The sequence below is a fragment of the Coregonus lavaretus genome (assembly GCF_964263955.1).
Source record: "Coregonus lavaretus genome assembly, contig: HAP1_SCAFFOLD_200, whole genome shotgun sequence".
NCBI classification, from domain to species: domain Eukaryota; kingdom Metazoa; phylum Chordata; class Actinopteri; order Salmoniformes; family Salmonidae; genus Coregonus; species Coregonus lavaretus.
In genome coordinates this window covers 204359-217077 of record NW_028166063.1, presented here as the reverse complement: position 1 = coordinate 217077, position 12719 = coordinate 204359, and the positions used below count along the sequence as shown (strand labels likewise).

The 12719-nt window shown below is 42.2% G+C and overlaps 1 protein-coding gene across 3 annotated transcripts in view; it reads right to left on the bottom strand.

Annotated features, from left to right (window-relative positions):
* The window catches only part of LOC311115150 (uncharacterized protein), a 32920-nt gene extending 20922 nt beyond the window's left edge, over positions 1–11998 (bottom strand). For 2 of the 3 annotated variants that reach the window (XM_084190356.1, XM_084190357.1), the window contains exon 1: positions 11561–11964. In XM_084190356.1, the coding sequence (XP_084046482.1) occupies positions 11561–11569 (9 nt within the window). In that variant the 5' untranslated portion in view covers positions 11570–11964. Of the gene's footprint in view, positions 1–11560 lie in introns of all 3 variants that reach the window. The other variant, XM_084190355.1, reaches the window with a different exon arrangement.
* Between the last annotated feature and the right edge of the window lie 721 nt (positions 11999–12719).

The following is a 12719-nucleotide window of genomic DNA, read 5'->3' as shown; positions in this document are numbered from 1 at the left end:
TTTTGTACGTTTGCCCACTGACAAAGAAATGATCAGTCTATAATTTTAATGGTAGGTTTATTTGAACAGTGAGAGACAGAATAACAACAAAAATCCAGAAAAACGCATGTCAAAAATGTTATAAATTGATTTGCATTTTAATGAGGGAAATAAGTATTTGACCCCCTCTCAATCAGAAAGACTTCTGGCTCCCAGGTGTCTTTTATACAGGTAATGAGCTGAGATTAGGAGCACACTCTTAAAGGGAGTGCTCCTAATCTCAGCTTGTTACCTGTATAAAAGACACCTGTCCACAGAAGCAATCAATCAGATTCCAAACTCTCCACCATGGCCAAGACCAAAGAGCTCTCCAAGGATGTCAGGGACAAGATTGTAGACATACACAAGGCTGGAATGGGCTACAAGACCATCGCCAAGCAGCTTGGTGAGAAGGTGACAACAGTTGGTGCGATTATTCGCAAATGGAAGAAACACAAAATAACTGTCAATCTCCCTCGGCCTGGGGCTCCATGCAAGGCCTCACCTCGTGGAGTTGCAATGATCATGAGAACGGTGAGGAATCAGCCCAGAACTACACGGGAGGATCTTGTCAATGATCTCAAGGCAGCTGGGACCATAGTCACCAAGAAAACAATTGGTAACACACTACGCCGTGAAGGACTGAAATCCTGCAGCGCCCGCAAGGTCCCCCTGCTCAAGAAAGCACATATACAGACCCGTCTGAAGTTTGCCAATGAACACCTGAATGATTCAGAGGAGAACTGGGTGAAAGTGTTGTGGTCAGATGAGACCAAAATCGAGCTCTTTGGCATCAACTCAACTCGCCGTGTTTGGAGGAGGAGGAATGCTGCCTATGACCCCAAGAACACCATTCCCACCGTCAAACATGGAGGTGGAAACATTATGCTTTGGGTGTGTTTTTCTGCTAAGGGGACAGGACAACTTCACCGCATCAAAGGGACGATGGACGGGGCCATGTACCGTCAAATCTTGGGTGAGAACCTCCTTCCCTCAGCCAGGGCATTGAAAATGGGTCGTGGATGGGTATTCCAGCATGACAATGACCCAAAACACACGGCCAAGGCCACAAAGGAGTGGCTCAAGAAGAAGCACATTAAGGTCCTGGAGTGGCCTAGCCAGTCTCCAGACCTTAATCCCATAGAAAATATGTGGAGGGAGCTGAAGGTTCGAGTTGCCAAACGTCAGCCTCGAAACCTTAATGACTTGGAGAAGACCTGCAAAGAGGAGTGGGACAAACCTGGTGGCCAACTACAAGAAACGTCTGACCTCTGTGATTGCCAACAAGGGTTTTGCCACCAAGTACTAAGTCATGTTTTGCAGAGGGGTCAAATACTTAGTGGGGGAAATAAGTATTTAGTCAGCCACCAATTGTGCAAGTTCTCCCCCTTTAAAAGTTGAAAGAGGCCTGTAATTGTCATCATAGGTACACGTCAACTATGACAGACAAAATGAGAAAAGAAAATCCAGAAAATCACATTGTAGGATTTTTAATGAATTTATTTGCAAATGATGGTGGAAAATAAGTATTTGGTCAATAACAAAAGTTTCTCAATACTTTGTTATATACCCTTTGTTGGCAATGACACAGGACAAACGTTTTCTGTAAGTCTTCACAAGGTTTTCACACACTGTTCCTGGTATTTTGGCCCATTCCTCCATGCAGATCTCCTCTAGAGCAGTGATGTTTTGGGGCTGTCGCTGGGCAACACAGACTTTCAACTCCCTCCAAAGATTTTCTATGGGGTTGAGATCTGGAGACTGGCTAGGCCACTCCAGGACCTTGAAATGCTTCTTACGAAGCCACTCCTTCGTTGCCCGGGCGGTGTGTTTGGGATCATTGTCATGCTGAAAGACCCAGCCATGTTTCATCTTCAATGCCCTTGCTGATGGAAGGAGGTTTTCACTCAAAATCTCACGATACATGGCCCCATTCATTCTTTCCTTTACACGGATCAGTCGTCCTGGTCCCTTTGCAGAAAAACAGCTCCAAAGCATGATGTTTCCACCGCCATGCTTCACAGTAGGTATGGTGTTCTTTGGATGCAAATCGGCATTCTTTGTCCTCCAAACACGACGAGTTGAGTTTTTACCAAAAAGTTATATTTTGGTTTCATCTGACCATATGACATTCTCCCAATCCTCTTCTGGATCATCCAAATGCACTCTAGCAAACTTCAGACGGGCCTGGACATGTACTGGCTTAAGCAGAGGGACACGTCTGGCACTGCAGGATTTGAGTCCCTGGCGGCGTAGTGTGTTACTGATGGTAGGCTTTGTTACTTTGGTCCCAGCTCTCTGCAGGTCATTCACTAGGTCCCCCCGTGTGGTTCTGGGATTTTTGCTCACCGTTCTTGTGATCATTTTGACCCCACGGGGTGAGATCTTGCGTGGAGCCCCAGATCGAGGGAGATTATCAGTGGTCTTGTATGTCTTCCATTTCCTAATAATTGCTCCCACAGTTGATTTCTTCAAACCAAGCTGCTTACCTATTGCAGATTCAGTCTTCCCAGCCTGGTGCAGGTCTACAATTTTGTTTCTGGTGTCCTTTGACAGCTCTTTGGTCTTGGCCATAGTGGAGTTTGGAGTGTGCCTGTTTGAGGTTGTGGACAGGTGTCTTTTATACTGATAACAAGTTCAAACAGGTGCCATTAATACAGGTAATGAGTGGAGGACAGAGGAGCCTCAAAGAAGAAGTTACAGATCTGTGAGAGCCAAAAAAATCTCAATTTGTCTGTCATAGTTGACGTGTACCTATGATGGAAATTACAGGCCTCTCTCATCTTTTTAAGTGGGAGAACTTGCACAATTGGTGGCTGACTAAATACTTTTTTCCCCCACTGTATTTTCCTCATTAAAATGGAAATCCATTTATAACATTTTTGACATACGTTTTTCAGGATTTTTTTGTTGTTATTCTGTCGCTCACTGTTCAAATAAACCTACCATTAAAATTATAGACTGATCATTTCTTTGTCAGTGGGCAAACGTACAAAATCAGCAGGGGATCAAATACTTTTTTCCCTCACTGTAGCTGGATACTCACTAGCACATGGGCTTGTGCGTTCATTTTCTATAATGCCTGCTACAAGAAGTTAGTCATTTAGAAGTGCAGTATTTATTTTATTAGGCTACTTATCGTTAATACAGTCTTTGGTGTGCTTATCAATGCATGATCACCTTTTCTCCCACTCCTATCGATAAGAGAATGACTAAGTCATACAAAAGTGTTACTGTGGTGGTTTCAAATGCATTCTGTCATTACTAAATGTGTAATGTGATAGGTATTTTATAATTGATGCCATGCATTATACTGTACATGTTTTTGTGTTCTATGTGACTATGTGTTGCTATGGGTCTTGTATCTATCAACCCGCCATGAAGTTCCCTCTCAGGAAATACAAGTGATTTGAATTTAAGCTAAAGATTGGAAATTAATTGAACGACGGCGGGGTCTCATTTCAAACACTTTAGCCGTTTGTCAGTGACAACAACAAACTTTGAAGTTTGCGATACAACACAAACAGATCTGTGATAAAGCTACCGCAGGCGAATGTATTGCTACATGTAACTGCCAGAATAAAGGAAACACCAACATGAAGTGTTTCAATAGAGATAAAGCTACTACAGGCAAATGTAATGCTCCATGTAACTGCCAGAATAAAGGAAACACCAACATGAAGTGTCTTAGAGATAAAGCTACTACAGGCAAATGTAATGCTACATGTAACTGCCAGAATAAAGAAAACACCAACATGAAGTGTCTTAGAGATAAAGCTACCACAGGCAAATGTAATGCTACATGTAACTGCCAGAATAAAGGAAACACCACCATAAGGTGTCTTAATAGGGTGCTGGGCCACCACGGGCCTTCAGAACAGCTTCAATGCGCCTTGGCATAGATTCTACAAGTGTCTGAAACTATTGCAGGGATGAGACACCATTCTTCCACGAGAAATTTCATCATTTATTGTTTTGTAGACGGTGGTGGAAAACAGCTGTCAAGTGATAAAAAAAACGAATAAAGTTAACTCGCAGGATTTGCTGTGATTAATTGCAAATTATTAATTTGTTCAAACTGAGCAATAATTTAATTATTTATTTATTTTTATACAAAAAACATTACAAGATGTCTAAAAACGCTGACTCCGGCGCCGCTCCAGAATCTCCCATAAGTGTTCAACAGGGTTGAGATCTGGTGACTGAGACGGCCATGGTATATGGCTTACATCGTTTTCATGCTCATCAAACCATTTTATTAGGATCTCCTTTAGTCCTCATTTGGACTAATCTTCCAAGAGTCCTTAAACATTAAAATAAAATGTATAATACAATCCCATGTCCACATTTAACACACTGTTACAAACAGACATAATACACTGCCATATTGACCAGATAAATACTCTCTGAACAGTTAGGCTGGTTCCTTCATCTACCATAGTCCTGCACAACCTTCACATGTATTATATAAAGTGGTACTAAAGTCTTGTATGAATATATATATTTAAAAGGTTTCTGGTTTGCTCAGATAAATTATTCAATTTCTGAATCTAAATGTGAAAGGAAATAAACATGTTGTTTTTTTCTTCAATTATCTTGTTGATTGATGACCACCTGAGAGCATTGTGAATGACAACATCTCCACCTTAAAATAACCCTTGCTGCTTTGTTTGGTGCAATCTGCAGCCTCCTCATCTCACTTTTTCATTCAGTGACCACTCGCGCACCGTGGATGGGGGCATTGTCATCCTGGAAGAGACCACTCCCATCGGGACAGAAATTATTCACCATAGGTTGAAGGTCATCACTCAGAATGTCTGTGTATTTATTGGCGTTTACCTTGGTCTCTAAGGGGTTGAGTGGACCTAAACCATGCCAGGAAAATGCACCCCACACCATAACAGAGCAGCCAGAATGCTAATTTACTCAAGTGTTTCCTTTATTTTGGCAGTTACCTATAGGTCTATGTAGGCTTATTAGTTTAGTGGTTCTTAATCCTGGCCCTGGGGACCCCAAGGGCTGCACATTTTTGTTTTTGCCTTAGCACTAAACACCTGATTCAAATCACCAAAGCTTGATGATGAATTGATCATTTGAATCAGCTGTGTAGTGCCAGGGGTTAGCGTTAACTTTCACAAATCTGCATTTTAAAAACACAGACCAAAAATGTGCGTTTTTAAACCATTTCACCTGCGTTTTTTATTGAAAGGCAGCAGTGGGTTTTGCTTCAATAGAGTGATCAGGGGACGTTCAACTATATTATTTCATCACACAAAATAAATGAATGCAAAACAACCGGCAGAAAGTAGCTTCATTTAAATCAGACAACAGAAGTGCAACGCTATTTGGCTATCAGCCACATTTAGTAAATTAACTTACAATGAAAGAGCAAGTTATTTTCTGCAAAGACGATGCATGGCCATAGAAAGAATGTAGCCAGCTACATTTCCTAATGTTTTGCTTGAAGTTAATCTTGCATTGTAACTTGCTACCGGAGAGAAACGTCACAGGCGAGAAGTACACGGTCAGAGTTAAGTCTGCTGATCGAATGCACAATGCCCCATTTGTGAATGCTGGAATTTGATTGGTCTAAAGATGAGAGCAAAGATTTCTCCTCATATTGGAGAAGTGCAACTGAAGCAAATAATTAGTATGAAGCCGAGCAGAAAATACAAATATGCGCTTTTTAGATCTGCATTTACAAAAACGCAGCAAGATATTTTCTATACGGTATCTGTTCTCTTTTCAGCGTGAAAAATGCAGAATTCTGCGTTAACGCAACCTCTGAGTGCTAAGGCAAAAACAAAAGATGTGCACCCCGCACCAGGATTAAGAACCACTGGTTTAGTTTCTTGGTATTTCAGCATTATTACAGTCTCTTAACAACAGTTGTAATTAAAAACACTGAATTACTTTGCCGTTACAATATAATGTTAAATAAATATAACACATTAGAAGTGAATGAAGGGTTGAATGAAGCGCTCCAGAATGGGATAATTTTGTTATATTCCAATCTGCAGTCATTCCCTACATGACCTGCGTCAAGATTAGCTACCTACCATGTAGAGGTCTCTAGTGCCCAAAAGCCTGTTTTAGCATGGGCATCACCATTGAGACTTTTACAATTTGAAAGTAGTCAACTACAGTGGGGAGAACAAGTATTTGATACACTGCCGACTTTGCAGGTTTTCCTACTTACAAAGCATGTAGAGGTCTGTAATTTTTATCATAGGTACACTTCAACTGTGAGAGACGGAATCTAAAACAAAAATCCAGAAAATCACATTGTATGATTTTTAAGTAATTAATTTGCATTTTATTGCATGACATAAGTATTTGATCACCTACCAACCAGTAAGAATTCCGTCTCTCACAGACCTGTTAGTTTTTCTTTAAGAAGCCCTCCTGTTCTCCACTCATTACCTGTATTAACTGCACCTGTTTGAACTCGTTACCTGTATAAAAGACACCTGTCCACACACTCAATCAAACAGACTCCAACCTCTCCACAATGGCCAAGACCAGAGAGCTGTGTAAGGACATCAGGGATAAAATTGTAGACCTGCACAAGGCTGGGATGGGCTACAGGACAATAGGCAAGCAGCTTGGTGAGAAGGCAACAACTGTTGGCGCAATTATTAGAAAATGGAAGAAGTTCAAGATGAAGGTCAATCACCCTCGGTCTGGGGCTCCATGCAAGATCTCACCTCGTGGGGCATCAATGATCATGAGGAAGGTGAGGGATCAGCCCAGAACTACACGGCAGGACCTGGTCAATGAGCTGAAGAGAGCTGGGACCACAGTCTCAAAGAAAACCATTAGTAACACACTACGCCGTCATGGATTAAAATCCTGCAGCGCACGCAAGGTCCCCCTGCTCAAGCCAGCGCATGTCCAGGCCCGTCTGAAGTTTGCCAATGACCATCTGGATGATCCAGAGGAGGAGTGGAAGAAGGTAATGTGGTCTGATGAGACAAAAATAGAGCTTTTTGGTCTAAACTCCACTCGCCGTGTTTGGAGGAAGAAGAAGGATGAGTACAACCCCAATAATACCATCCTAACCGTGAAGCATGGAGGTGGAAACATCATTCTTTGGGGATGCTTTTCTGCAAAGGGGACAGGACGACTGCACCGTATTGAGGGGAGGATGGATGTGGCCATGTATCGCGAGATCTTGGCCAACAACCTCCTTCCCTCAGTAAGAGCATTGAAGATGGGTCGTGGCTGGGTCTTCCAGCATGACAACGACACGAAACACACAGCCAGGACAACTAAGGAGTGGCTCCGTAAGAAGCATCTCAAGGTCCTGGAGTGGCCTAGCAAGTCTCCAGACCTGAACCCAATAGAACATCTTTGGAGGGAGCTGAAAGTCCGTATTGCCCAGAGACAGCCCCGAAACCTGAAGGATCTGGAGAAGGTCTGTATGGAGGGCCAAAATCCCTGCTGCAGTGTGTGCAAACCTGGTCAATACCTACAGGAAACGTATGATCTCTGTAATTGCAAACAAAGGTTTCTGTACCAAATATTAAGTTCTGCTTTTCTGATGTATCAAATACTTATGTCATGCAATAAAATGCAAATTAATTACTTAAAAATCATACAATGTGATTTTCTGGATTTTTGTTTTAGATTCCGTCTCTCACAGTTGAAGTGTACCTATGATAAAAATGGCAGACCTCTACACGCTTTGTAAGTAGGAAAACCTGCAAAATCGGCAGTGTATCAAATACTTCCTATAATTCCGCCCAGGTCATCAGGAAGAATCAGCCAATTAATTATACTCATGAGCAAACGTTCCATAACTGCAGGCTAACCTTGGCTTTATTCCTGTTCAAACAACACACTCCAGGTGGCAGTAAGCCCCCTTTCAGTTTGTTTACCAACTCATAGAAGTAGTAGAAATAAACAGACAAATTCAAAATGGAGATGGCCTCAATGGTGTTGCCTGTGCGCTCACAGATGCTTTAATGAGACGTCTACAGATCACAAAGTTGTATCTATCTCTATACTCCCACCAACACAATCAGAGACTGGTTAGATCTGGTTCAGGGCATCAGAGCTGAATTCCACAAAGCCTGGTCTCTGCTCAACTCCGTTGGTGGAGTTCATCAGAAACTTCCTTCACCATGGAGTTGAGTTTAGTAACCTAGCTAGGTCAGGGAGAGATCTGTAGACCAGCCAACAGCAATAACAAGGCATTCCACTAGCGCTGAGCAATTCACCGTAATGTCTGTTATTTTTCGTTTTTTAAACAACTAATTGACCAACATTTAGTTCCATATTTTTTCTGTGAGCACAATGCACACATTCCGTCAGTAGAGGATGCCTGGTTGTTCTTTAAAAGTAATTTCCTCTCAATCTTAAATAAACATGCCCCATTAAAAAAATACAGAACTAAGAACAGATATAGCCCCTGGTTCTCCTCAGACTTGACTGCCCTTGACCAGCACAAAAACATCCTGTGGCGTACTGCATTAGCATCGAATAGCCCCCGCGATATGCAACTTTTCAGGGAAGTTAGGAACCAATATACACAAGCAGTTAGGAAAGCAAAGGCTAGCTTTTTCAAACAGAAATGTGCATCCTGTAGCACTAACTCCAAAAAGTTTTGGGACACTAAAGTCCATGGAGAATAAGAGCACCTCCTCCCAGCTGCCCACTGCACTGAGGCTAGGAAACACTATCACCACCGATAAATCTACAATAATCGAGAATTTCAACAAGCATTTTGCTACAGCTGGCCATGCTTTCCACCTGGCTACCACTACCCCGGCCACCAGCTCTGCACCCTCCGCTGCAACTTGCCCATGCCCCCCCCCCCGCTTCTCCTTCACACAAATTCAGACAGCTGATGTTCTGAAAGAGCTGCAAAATCTGGACCCCTACAAATCATCTGGGCTAAACAATCTGGACCCTTTCATTCTAAAACTAGTCGCCTAAATTGTCGCAACCCCTATTACTAGCCTGTTCAACCTCTTTCGTAACGTCTGAGATCCCCAGAGATTGGAAAGCTGCCGCGGTCATCCCCCTCTTCAAAGGGGGTGACACTCTAGATCCAAACTGTTACAGACCTATATCCATCCTGCCCTGCCTTTCGAATGTTTTTGAAAGCCAAGTTAACAAACAGATCACCGACCATTTCGAACCCCACCGTACCTTCTCCGCTATGCAATCCGGTTTCCGAGCTGGTCATGGGTGCACCTCAGCCACGCTCAAGGTCCTAAACGATATTATAACCGCGATCAATAATAGACAGTACTGTGCAGCCGTCTTCATCAACCTGGCCAAGGCTTTCGACTGTCAACCACAGCATTCTTATTGGCAGACTAAATAGCCTTGGTTTCTCAAATGACTGCCTCGCCTGGTTCACCAACTACTTCTCAGATAGAGTTCAATGTGTCAAATCGGAGGGCCTGTTGTCTGGACCTATGGCAGTCTCTATGGGGGTGCCACAGGGTTCAATTCTTGGGCCGACTCTTTTCTCTGTGTATATCAATGATGTCGCTCTTGCTGCTGGTGACTCTCAGATCCACCTCTACGCAGACGACACCATTTTGTATACATCTGGCCCTTCATTGGACACTGTATTAACAAACCTCCAAACAAGCTTCAATGCCATACAACACTCCTTCAGTAGCCTCCAACTGCTCTTAAACACTAGTAAAACTAAATGCATGCTCTTCAATCGAACGCTGCTGGCACCCACTAGGTGTCTGGTTAGACTGTAAACTCTCCTTCCAGACTCACATTAAGCATCTCCAATCCAAAGTTAAATCTAGAATTGGCTTCCTATTTCGCAACAAAGCCTCCTTCACTCATGCTGCCAAACATGCCCTCGTAAAACTGACTATCCTACCGATCCTTGACTTCGGCGATGTCATTTACAAAATAGCCTCCAACACTCTACTCAGCAAATTGGATGTAGTCTATCACAGTGCCATCCGTTTTGTCACCGTTTATACTACCCACCACTGTGACCTGTACGCTCGTTGGCTGGTCCTCGCCATCTATAAATCACTGCTAGGCAAATCCCTGCCTTATCTTAGCTCATTGGTCACCATAGCAACACCTACTCGTAGTATGCGCTCCAGCAGGTATATCTCACTGGTCATCCCCAAAGCCAACACCTCCTTTTGCTGCCATTCCTTCCAGTTCTCTGCTGCCAATGACTGGAAGGAACTGCAAAAATCTCTGAAGCTGGAGACTCTTATCTCCCTCACTAACTTTAAGCATCAGTTGTCAGAGCACCTTACTGATCACTGCACCTGTACACTGCCCATCTAAAATTAGCCCACCCAACTACCTCATTCCCATATTGTTATTTATTTTGCTCATTTGCACCCCAGTATCTCTATTTGCACATCATCTCTTACACATCTATCATTCCAGTGTTAATACTAATTGTAATTATTTTGCACTATGGCCTATTTATTGCCTTACCTCCATAACTTGCTACATTTGCACACACTGTATATATATTTTCTGTTGTATTTTTGACTTTATGTTTTGTTTTACCCCATATGTAACTCTGTGTTGTTGTTTTTATCGCACTGCTTTGCTTTATCTTGGCCAGGTCGCAGTTGTAAATGAGAACTTGTTCTCAACTGGCTTACCTGGTTAAATAAAGGTGAGAAAAAAATAAAAAAGAGAATAATATGCCATTTAGCAGACGCTTTTATCCAAAGCGACTTACAGTCATGTGTGCATACATTTTTACATATGGGTGGTCCCGGGGATCGAACCCACTACCCTGGCGTTACAAGCGCCATGCTCTACCAATTGAGCTACAGAGGACCACGTGGTAATGAACTACAATGACCATAATCTATTGGGCATCTACTTGTCTGGTCTGTGTTTATTTTATGCCTGCTGCAGTTGATCATGAGGGGACATAGAGTGATTGATAGTTGCTAAATGACTAAACTGTAAATGTATTCAGCAGTCATAAAAGTATGCCTTATTTACTTTGAAGAACTACAAAATAGTGATTTTGTCAGACAGCATAGGCAGCAGCTCTATAGAGATGAGATGACTTGGAATGAAATAAAGTCATAAAATAAAACAAATGTAATATACACAACTGAAATATTTTATTAGAGTAATGTGAATAAATTATGGTTAATAGGTGATAAGCAGTAATGGGAAGTCACTACCATCATGGGACATTCAACCCAAATAATCGAAACTGTGAATATTTTTTAAATAATCGAACCGACCTCGAAAAGCACTAATCGCTCAGTAGTAGCGGGGATTTATTGTGTGTAAGCCATGTACATGTCCGGAGAAGGGTGGAGAATGCTAAAAGCTAGCTACTAGCCACTCTTCTCCCGACGTGTACTTTCCTTAAACACGATTAATTACCGCTACTGATAGCTAACGCTAGCTAGCTATCTCCATCCAGCCGCTAATATTGTGGTAACACCAATCCGATGCTTGTTTTAAATCTGGGAGTGCACACTACGGGAAAGGGCTGGATAACCGGGACCCAACTAGTTAGCTAGAGAACGTTGCGTTTGCTAGCAACCAAAGTCTTGGTTCTCACCTCATCCATCTTGAATCCTTCAGGAATTGTTGAAGCAGCTAGCTAAATGCTGTAGCGGAAAATGAATTTCTGAAATCGTCCACGTTCTTCCCCTGAAATGAAATGTTCACCACGAGGTCACGTTAGCTAGTTAGCTATCGAATTAGTAGCCTCGCTACTAGTAGCACTTGCCATTACAATTTGACAAAGGTTAGCTAACTAGGCTAACGGCAGCCATGAAGCTAGCTAACTGCTTTGCTAAACCCGATTACAAAACTATAAAAATAGTAGTTGGAAATATTGCCCGCTCCGTGTTTACAGTTCGAGTTTGTTTACATCACGGTATATTTTTCAACCGTATAATTGTGATATTTGACGATTTTTTCTCAAACATTTCGTGGCCAGCTAATCCAGACAACGGTCTAGCAACGTCAGTGTTTCCGGCCTAACTTCCAGTCCGGATTAGCTTCTACTGTGGACCCCGCTATACCGCCACCACCAGTTCAGGAGCACATTGCAGTGGTGTTTTACTAAATGTATATTTTCATTTCTTAATCCAAATAATGTTATTACAATAATACTGATTTGATTGTTATGCTGATATTTCATATTTCATATACAGAGCTCCTGAGGCATCACCTAAGTGGGTGCTACACAGAGTGGAAGAGAAGAAAAAAAAATGTATGTAAGTTGCTCTGGATAAGAGCATCTGCTAAATTACTAAAATGTAAAATGTAATAAGTCCAGTGACTACATGACTCAGGCTGCTTCCCTGACTTGCCCTCTACAAGATTATAAGCAGACTCCATCACCATCATCTACCATCCTCTGACCACTCCCTCCGCTCAAGCCATGAACTGACCATCTCCTCTTCGGAGGATGCAGCGTTCAAAGACTTGGCCACTTTTGGTCGACCATTCATGATATGTTGCTTGTTCTTTTTCTTTTCTTTTTTTGCGTTTGAAGCGTTTTGAGATTCTATGAAAAGCGCTATAGAAGTTTAATAAATTATTATTATTATTATTAGCATATTGTAAATCCCAGTCATATACTCCTACGAGGGGTAGCCAACCCTTCTCCTGCAATGCTAGTGGAGAAAAGCAATGAGTAGCAAAACTTTTACAAGTTGTAGATCACAAATTCTTAATCTTAATACATTTTACATTTTAGTCATTTAGTA